This window comes from Telmatherina bonti, assembly GCF_933228915.1.
Source record: "Telmatherina bonti genome assembly, chromosome: 23".
Lineage (NCBI taxonomy): Eukaryota > Metazoa > Chordata > Actinopteri > Atheriniformes > Telmatherinidae > Telmatherina > Telmatherina bonti.
This window is the reverse complement of record NC_136632.1, coordinates 18,425,863-18,434,367: the sequence shown is the minus strand read 5'-3', so window position 1 is coordinate 18,434,367 and position 8,505 is coordinate 18,425,863. Positions and strand designations below refer to the sequence as shown.

General features: G+C 36.3%; 2 protein-coding genes across 2 annotated transcripts in view; one reads left to right on the top strand and one right to left on the bottom strand.

Moving 5' to 3' along the window:
• The window catches only part of slc13a4 (solute carrier family 13 member 4), a gene marked incomplete at both ends in the record, with an annotated part of 25,062 nt that extends 22,577 nt beyond the window's left edge, over positions 1–2,485 (top strand). The window contains 2 exons of the mRNA XM_079262794.1: positions 2,012–2,149; positions 2,348–2,485. Of these exons, the coding sequence (XP_079118920.1) occupies positions 2,012–2,149; positions 2,348–2,485 (276 nt within the window). The remainder of the gene's footprint in view (positions 1–2,011; positions 2,150–2,347) is intronic.
• A 1,279-nt stretch (positions 2,486–3,764) lies between these two features.
• On the bottom strand, positions 3,765–5,736 carry coa6 (cytochrome c oxidase assembly factor 6). Its single transcript, XM_079262929.1, has 3 exons — positions 5,501–5,736; positions 5,185–5,330; positions 3,765–5,020 (listed from the first exon to the last, which is right to left on the bottom strand). The coding sequence occupies exons 2-3, from the start codon at positions 5,326–5,328 to the stop codon at positions 4,922–4,924; spliced, it is 243 nt and encodes an 80-aa protein (XP_079119055.1). The 5' UTR covers positions 5,329–5,330; positions 5,501–5,736; the 3' UTR covers positions 3,765–4,921.
• Between the last annotated feature and the right edge of the window lie 2,769 nt (positions 5,737–8,505).

Genomic DNA, 8,505 nt, shown 5'->3' with positions numbered 1-8,505 from the left:
TTTATATCAGTGTGCATTGCAAAAGAACACACTATTTTACAACACATGCTCATGCACTTGCTAATTGAAGTGACCTCAATCACCATCAGAAATATAGAATTAATTTGTGTTTTGAGGAGAGCCAGGAAAGATCAGAGTGAGTTTGCAACATTAGTCAACATTTGATAAAATTCTTTTCACAACACTGCAAAATGTGCCATCACATGTTAGAGGAAAAAGAAAAGTGTTATTTCTACAGGACATTAAAAGAACCTTTATCTTAAGCTCTGGCTGGTTATTACAAACTGTATACTGAAAATAATTTTAAATGAAGCAATTTATTACTGTTATGGACATTGTAACAGGAAATGGAGGTTAAAATAAGGACATGAAAGATTAACTATTCAGTCAGAAAACAAGACCAACAATGCAGTTTCCTTCTCTGGATAAAATCCCTGGGTGTATAATCCTCCTAATATGAATAGCACATAGTTATTTGTTAAAACTGTCTTTGTCCCATCTCTTTACCTGAACAAAGTGCATCCAGGCAGAAACTGTAGCTCAATTTAGCTTTAAAAACTGTGGAACAGACAAAATAACTTTTGTCATTTTAACTTCTGCATCATGTTTTAAGAAATACACTAAATTTGCATCTTTCAAAGAGTTTTCCACAAAATGCTACATTTATATGTTAGTGAATTCAGTTGTAATGTTACGCCTCATCAGAAACATTCAGAGCAGGGATCACCAGATCCAGACCTGGAGAGCCAGGATCCAGCAGGTTTTAGATGTTGCTTTGCTGCAACACACCTCAGGTGACCCTTTGATTTGAGTCAGAGTTGGGAATTCCTGGTCCAGAAAGTAAAAGTCCTGCCATGATTTTGGATCTACCTCTACATTTAGAACAGGTGTTTTCACGAACAGGCTCGTTTACCTCATTACTCATTAAATTCAGCTTGTTTGGTGGCTAGTTGGAACATCTGCCAGACAGGACTTTTACAGGAATTGCCACATCTGGTCACAAAAGTTCACGCACGATCCTTCCTTACCTTCCATTTAGCTCTGAGTAAAAACAGAAGGTTTGAATCAACACATAAGTTTGTCTTTAGATGGTTTATTTTCTCAACAGTGTTTTTCTTTTTTTATCAGAGCGTGGCATTATATACAGTTGTGCTCATATTTATTCATATCCTTTCATTTAAGAAGGAAAAAACAGCTGCCTGTAAAATAAGCTGAAATTGAGTAAAGTCATAATAAATAAAGATTTGATGAAAATCATATTTTCTAATTCTGGTTCAATAGAAATATTTTTTTAAAAAGCAAACAAATAAGATAATTTATTACATATTACATCACTCATAAACTAATATTTTGTTGAACAATCCTTGAATGTTTCTGCTACAGTCAGGTGTTTTCTGTTCCTCTCAGTCTGACTTTTGCGCCTGTTGACAAGTATTTTGTCCCACTGTTCAACAGAAAAGTGCTTTAATTTGTCCAGGACCAATTTGTATTTTTTTTTTAAATCTTTCTTCAACTAGATTAAATGAAAAAACAGTGTCTTATATTATGAAATTATATTTTTGCAAATTTTGAGTTATTGTTTCTTTTTCAAGTCTCCAGTTATTTGAGTGACTGTTGTAAATTCAGCCTCTTCTTTTAATGAAAGGTTATGCATATATATGAGCACAACTGTACTTATAGACAACTATAAGACTTGGACTTTGCTTCCCCCATGTGGAGAACTGATTCAATAATCCTTTCCAGAAAGCGTAGCCAAGTGTTGTTGCTATACATGTTGCTGAAACTGTAACATTTAGGCAGTCTTCTATTTTTTCTCTCTCTTGTTCATTCTTCATCTCATTCTTGTTTTCATTGTGCTCTGTCTTTATCTTTCCCTTCTCTGACCTGCCTTGTATCGGTGCATTCTCCCATCACCAACCACCTCTTCCAAAACTGTTTTCACTCTCCTCCTTCTCTCCTTCCATCTCCTCTCTTTTTCCTCCAAATTTTCCTTCTCCATCCCACAACCCAGTCAGAGACTCTGCTCATCAACCCCCTCCACACTCTGATCCCGTCCACAATGTGCGTGTCTTTTGGGGTCATGCTTCCAGTGGGGAACCCCCCCAATGCCATCGTCTTCAGTTACGGCCACGTGCAGATCAGCGACATGGTACGACACACACTCTTTCCTGCACCTGCAGCGTCACACAGCTTAAAAGTACAGCATGTCAGAGTTTTGTTTGTAGTGAAAATCATACAGGTTTAGGTTGTTTGATGAACCTAAAACCAATATTTTCTGTTTAACTCACACAGTCTGGGTCATCTACAGTTTACATCTTTATCTTTGTTTTCACTTTGTCATATTCAGGTGAAAGCGGGTTTCGGGGTGAACCTGATCGGTGTGGCAGTGGTGATGTTGGCCATCACCACCTGGGGGGTTCCTCTCTTCAATCTGACAGAGTTTCCAGCCTGGGCAGTGGCCAGGAACGTCACCGGGAGCTTATAACCACCAATTTGCTGTGGCCAGAAGCAACATGAGATAATGGGATGAATTCCTGACAGACAGAACGCTTTTTGACCAAATGTTTAACATTTTTGTCAAAATAGCAACTAGGGGACAACTGAACTTCTACAAAAACTGTATATATACATTTATGTATTTCTTACCTCTGTTAGACAGAGATTCTGTTTCCAGTTAATCATTATAAAACAACAAACCTCTTTGTGGCAAAACAAGAACAGATATTTTTGCTTTTGATTTACAGTTGAAAGAAACATTTTTAAAGTACCATTTCCAAAACCAAACTATGTCATCTTAGCCATCCTTTGGAAAGGAAATAGGTTCTACAGCCATCGTAGACAAGCATTCTTTTTGTTTTCTTTGCATGCTTGTTTAACTTCTCCTACACTTAAATGCATTTCTCTTCGACATCTGATCACAAACATTTCAATATAGTTGTCATGTAAGATAAACAGAGCAAAAGAGTTGTCTACCATGGCTGCTGACACGTATTACCAAAATCCTTTTTCCTGTCAGTTGTCAAAAAAAAATATGAATCATTTCCAAGTTTGCAAAGAGATTTAAAATCATATTTAAAACAATGTCCAGATTTGTCTTAAACTGCAAATGGTCTTAACATCTACACAAACATTGCTTTTTACCAAAGTTTCTGAAGTTGATTTGTTGCCCTGCTAAGCAGTGAATTTTGATTTTGATTTATTTTCTTTGCCAAATTCAGAATAGTTTGCAGTGTCTTCTTCATGTCAGTGTCCGGCGGGACTAAAACTGGCTGCTACTTTTAGGATTCAGCCTTTTATGTGTCTTGCATGTGACAGCAGTGCAGTAGCTTGCAGCACCACGTTTTACCTTTTAATCACAGGAGTAAAAGTTATACGGTGTAATTGTTTTAAAGTGCTATTTTTCAACCAAATGTTTGTACCTGATAAAGTTACATCAGCTCGATTGTGATTTATTTACAGGAAATAACTGCTTTCTGCAATTATTATGATGTACTTTTTGCTGAATTGATTTGGGATCTTCCTTTTTCTTTTTCTGGTTTAGCTAATTTGCAAAACTTGCAAAAAAAAAAAAAAAAAAAGCTATAAATCTGGTGGGTAGGTTGTTTTATATTCAGCAAAGCTCTCAACTATGTGCCCCATTTAGTAAATTCTTTTTGCTACACTGATGTCAAAATTGCATGAGTTAGAACAGTATGATGATCTTTAAGTGTAAAAAATGAAGTCTTGTACTGTAGTTCATAGGCTTAAAGCCTTTATTGCTGAAGTATTTGGAAGAAAAAAGAAATTTTATGAAGGTCCCACACCAAGCAATGATTGTTGTATCTAATTGTCACTTTAGAGGTGCAATTTTCCAGCATGTAAAGAGAAAATTAATTTGGGAGTCTGCAGGGATTGGGAGTATTCAGAAGCTTTTAAAGAAGAGAGAGGGTCTTGTGCAATAGTTTGTTCAATCAACTATCAAATCAGTCATCTTTTGTACAGCATCGAAATGGTTTGCATAAACCCCTCATTGCACTGTGCAAAAATGTAAAAGATATACTTTATATTTTTACAGAAATTCTACATGCAATTTTGCCTTTTTTTATACCTTCATTGTAAGTAGAGGTCTTAGCATAGACTGAATCAGAAGTCTACAGAGTTTCTTTTGTAATTTATTCACTTCTACTGAAGGTTTCGTACGTGTCTGGCTGGTCTTGCAGCAGTGACATTTGACCCAGGGGCCACACTTCTCTGTAAATACACACAGATTTGTAAAATAAGCATAATGTGCCTTTGCCTGTTTCAAATGAGTTGTAACATTAATAAATTGTGTTTTACCCTGATAAAACAATATTCAACTATGATGCAAACAGACATTAGACAGACATTATTCATGTACAACAATAAAATCTTCAAAACCACTCACTTGATTTATTTGCAAACAACAGAAGTTACTCTAGGTTAACCTTTTTCAAGATGAGGCATTGCCCGTGAATCATTTTAGAGCACTCAAGACTTGTGGCAGATTGAAATGCAATACTTGACTAAATTCAAGGTGCAAAGATGGTGATTAAAAATGTACATGAATCCTGTACACAGATCCAGTGTGTGTCTGGGTGTGAGTGCAGAACCTCGTTTTACCTGCAGGTAAAATCTAACAAGATTTTATAACATGTAAGACCAGCCCAGTTACACAGCAGAGCTTAGCTCATTTTAAAGTATTACTGAGCTTACAGAATGATTAAATAAAGCCCTTGTACTGCTATTTGGATTCCCTAAAGCAGCACTTTAAATAACAGGGAAAACAAATAACAGTGAGGGCAGAGGAGGGGTAATCCATACACAAGAAAGCTAAGGACACCTCTCCCAGTCCTGCACCTCAGATAAAGCCGTGAATATGGCCAAAAGTCAGTAAGTTTGCAGCTTTCATCTTGGACTGTGGTTAGGAGTTCTCTTTGGGACCTTCAGCAGGTGAGAACCCTTGTATCAGAATCTTCTCCTTGTATTTCAGGAAGTCCCTCCTCTTGGCGAAGTATTTCACCTACAAAGGAAGGTGTAGGTTAAGGATCAGCATTCCTTTTATAATTACTGTTATATCTGAATGCCTTGATTGCATTCATTAAAAAACAAAACACAATTTAAATATAGTCCGAACCTTAACATATTTGTCTTAGCAAAAATCAAAGACTAAATGGACAGTCTTACCCACTGAGCTGGGCAATTGGACTCAAACGCTCTCTGGAAGTTCTGGCAGGATTCAACCTTGTCATTGTTGTCATCTAAACACTTCCAGAGGAGGTCCCTGGCGTCCCAGCAGGCCTTTCTTTCAGCTGAGTTTGGAGCTGCCATCTCTGCGTGGGATTTCAATGTGGAAAAGAAAAGGTCAGGTTAACAACAAAACTGCAGTAGCTGCAGGTAAATGATGCGTGGAAACCTTATACACATCTAGTGTCTGAAAAAGCCAATACCTCAGCAGTGCTAAACTGGATTTGTTTTCATTAAGCTTCAGTTTTAGACTTACTTAAAAACAAGGCAGACCTGCAGCATCTGTCACTTTCCTCGTATTAAACTTCACGGCCACTCATTGAGCAAAACGATTATAAAAACAAACTGTCAGAAGTCACAATCTCTTGGACAACTTCTCCTGTTTGCCGTTGTCACTCCATACAACACGAAAAGTCAATGTAGATTTCTCTTTAAACAACAAATACAAGACTTTTGTTACGTATCTCTGCGCACAATGAAGGACGAGCGATGCAGCACTTCCTCGTCGCTTAATGATGACGCCAGGCGTGATTTGCCAATCGCACCAGCAGGGGGCGATGTTGGAAAAGTAAAAAAGAAAAACCAAGAAAGAGGGGGTGAATCAGGACATACAGTTGTGCTCATATGTATTCATACCATTTCATTAAAGAAAAGGTTGAATTTACTACAGTCACTCCAATAACTACAGACTTAAAAAAGAAACAGTAACTAAAAATTTGCAAAAATATAATTTAGTAATATAAGACACTGTTTTTTCATTTAATTGAGTTGAAGAAAGAAAAAACAAATAAACAAACAAATTGGTCCTGGACAAGTTAGTTTTTGTTGAACAGTGGGACAAAATACCTGTCAACAGGTGCAGAAGTCTGACTGAGAGCAACAGAAAACACCTGACTGTAGCGGAAACATTAAAGGGTTGTTCAACAAAATATTACTTTATGAGTGATGTAATAAGTCATAAATAATCTTATTTGTTTGCTTTTTAAAAAAATATTTCTATTGAACCAGAATTAGAAAATAATGTAATGATTTTCATAAAATTTTTATTTATTATTACTTTAGTCAATTTCACCTTTTTTTTACAGGCAGCTGTTTTTTTTCCTTCTTTCATGAAAGGATATGAATAAATATGAGCACAACTGTAACTTAAGCCCATGACAAGTAGGAATATTGTTTTATTGCTTAAACATTTGATTGTTCTATTGGTTATATTTTACTGTAAGGAAGCAACTCGTGATTTATCAAAGTAAATAACTTTTTTCCCTCCTTAAGACAGTCATTTATAAGAATGTTTGTCTTATACATTTAATGTAAACTGACATTATTTTTTGTAGTTTAAGTATCTAAGTTTTCTCAATGTATCTGCTGGTCAATCATCAAGAAATTCAGAAGACAAGTTTGCTGTTGCTGCTGATAATACCAATGATAAAACTTTGTCGGATGAGTAGAGATGACTTTTGGGAGCAAGAATAAGACAACATTATAAAAGCTGAAAGTCATATTTTAAGGTTTTATAGGCAATCATACACAGTCTGCAATCAGCAATATTGGGAGAATACAGTTTGATAGATACAACCATTTAGCCAAAAATAAGAATCAGGCACAGTGTATTCTGATACAGTGCAGTCATTCACCATAACAGTTTACTCATATCCTTCATGTTTTAACCTCTTATGTGGCAAGTTACTTTATTTAAAAAAAAAGATCCAGCAAGCATTAATCAATCATCATGAAATTTGTTGTTCATTTGAAGATTTGGTTGAAATGGCAATTGAAAAAAATACTCCCCTACTCTAAGTACTATTTTACATAATGGTTTCTGAGAGTGCCCTGTGATGGACAAGGTGACCTGCCCAGGGAGTACCCTGCTTCTCGCCCAATGATTGCTGAGATGGGCTCCAGCTTCTCCGCGACCCTTAACAAGCGGTTAAGAAAATGAACGGATGGATGGATGGATGGATGGATGGTTTCAGAGTCACAAACAAATATATAAAAAACAATTGTATAAAAAAGTGGAAACTAGAAAAATAATCAAAGTTCTACAGTCAAGTTTTTATGTATTTGCTTGGAACTGCAGTGTGTAATAGCAGAGTGAAAATGTAGGTTGTTGATTAACTCTGTTTTGCTCCCTCCCTCCAACACTGTGATTGAGAGTAGTCCTGCTAGTTGCCATGGCACCCAGCAGCAATCCATTTCTCTTCATGTTGCTCGTGTGAACTCAAGGGAAAGAAAAAAAAAAAAACACAAGCACCCTTATGCAGGCCTGACGTGGTCACTCTCTGCTCAGGAAAGTCAGTGTGTGTTGCCACTTGTACGTGTGTGTGTGTGTGTGTGCCTTACATGTTTCTATTAATGCTGCAGAGACACAACTCCATTTGCAATTTATGACACTCACTATTTACTGACCTGCTTCAAGTTGATTATCTCCAGCGTCAGCAGTAGAATTTTAAAACTAAAGTTTGCACAACTGAAAATCTTGAAAGAAATGAAAACCTTGAAAATATTTTGAGAATATTTGTAACTTGAGGAAAAGAGGAAAGAAGACAAGTCATAACAATGGCGCAATTCCAAGCATTGCTTCATGTTTCTAAAAGAAATGGCACCATTGGATAAACGAGGAACATATATGAAGGCTGAATAAAAAAACACAAAATAAAATTACTGAGGTTTGCTTACCATTTTATGATTAAAATATGACTGCATGTTTACAAGTTGTGCTGATTAGAATGAAAGGATGCTGTTTCAGATAACCCTTCACAAAAAGAGACAATGACTGAAGGCTGGTGAGTATTGATTACCACAGACATTATGCCTCATCTTAACCAGCAGCAAGCATCTTCAACCAGTCACTTGAGCTTCCCCACATGCTCAGTGTGCTATGATGATAACTAATGCTCATCCAGTCACCTTCACCCTATTCTGAGAGGTGAAGGTGACTACAAAACTAGAAACTCCAAAAGAAATGTTTCTTTCCTCTCTTTTTTCCGAGGTAAAAGTGAGGTAGGGAAAAGAAAAACCAAGATTCCCACGTCTTTGGCATCCAGGATTCTATTTCAGCCTTGAACAGACATTTATTTCCATACATATGGAAACAAAAAATGTCTTGTGGAATAAAATGTTTTATATATATTTAAAACTAACCAGGTAGTTTATCTAGGGTCATTACAACACAATAAAAAGCTCTTAAACGTACTTTTTATCTTCAGCATCTGCAGCTGAACACACTGAAAGGGTATTATAATTGAAGAGGACTAAAAGCAT

Bases quoted from the DNA above. Each gene is read 5' to 3' on its own strand.
- coa6 (XM_079262929.1), bottom strand. From the start codon at position 5,328: ATGGCAGCTCCAAACTCAGCTGAAAGAAAGGCCTGCTGGGACGCCAGG. The intron at 5,021-5,184 runs GTAAGACTGTCC...CTTCCTTTGTAG, and splicing joins CCAATTGCCCAGCTCAGTGG to GTGAAATACTTCGCCAAGAG.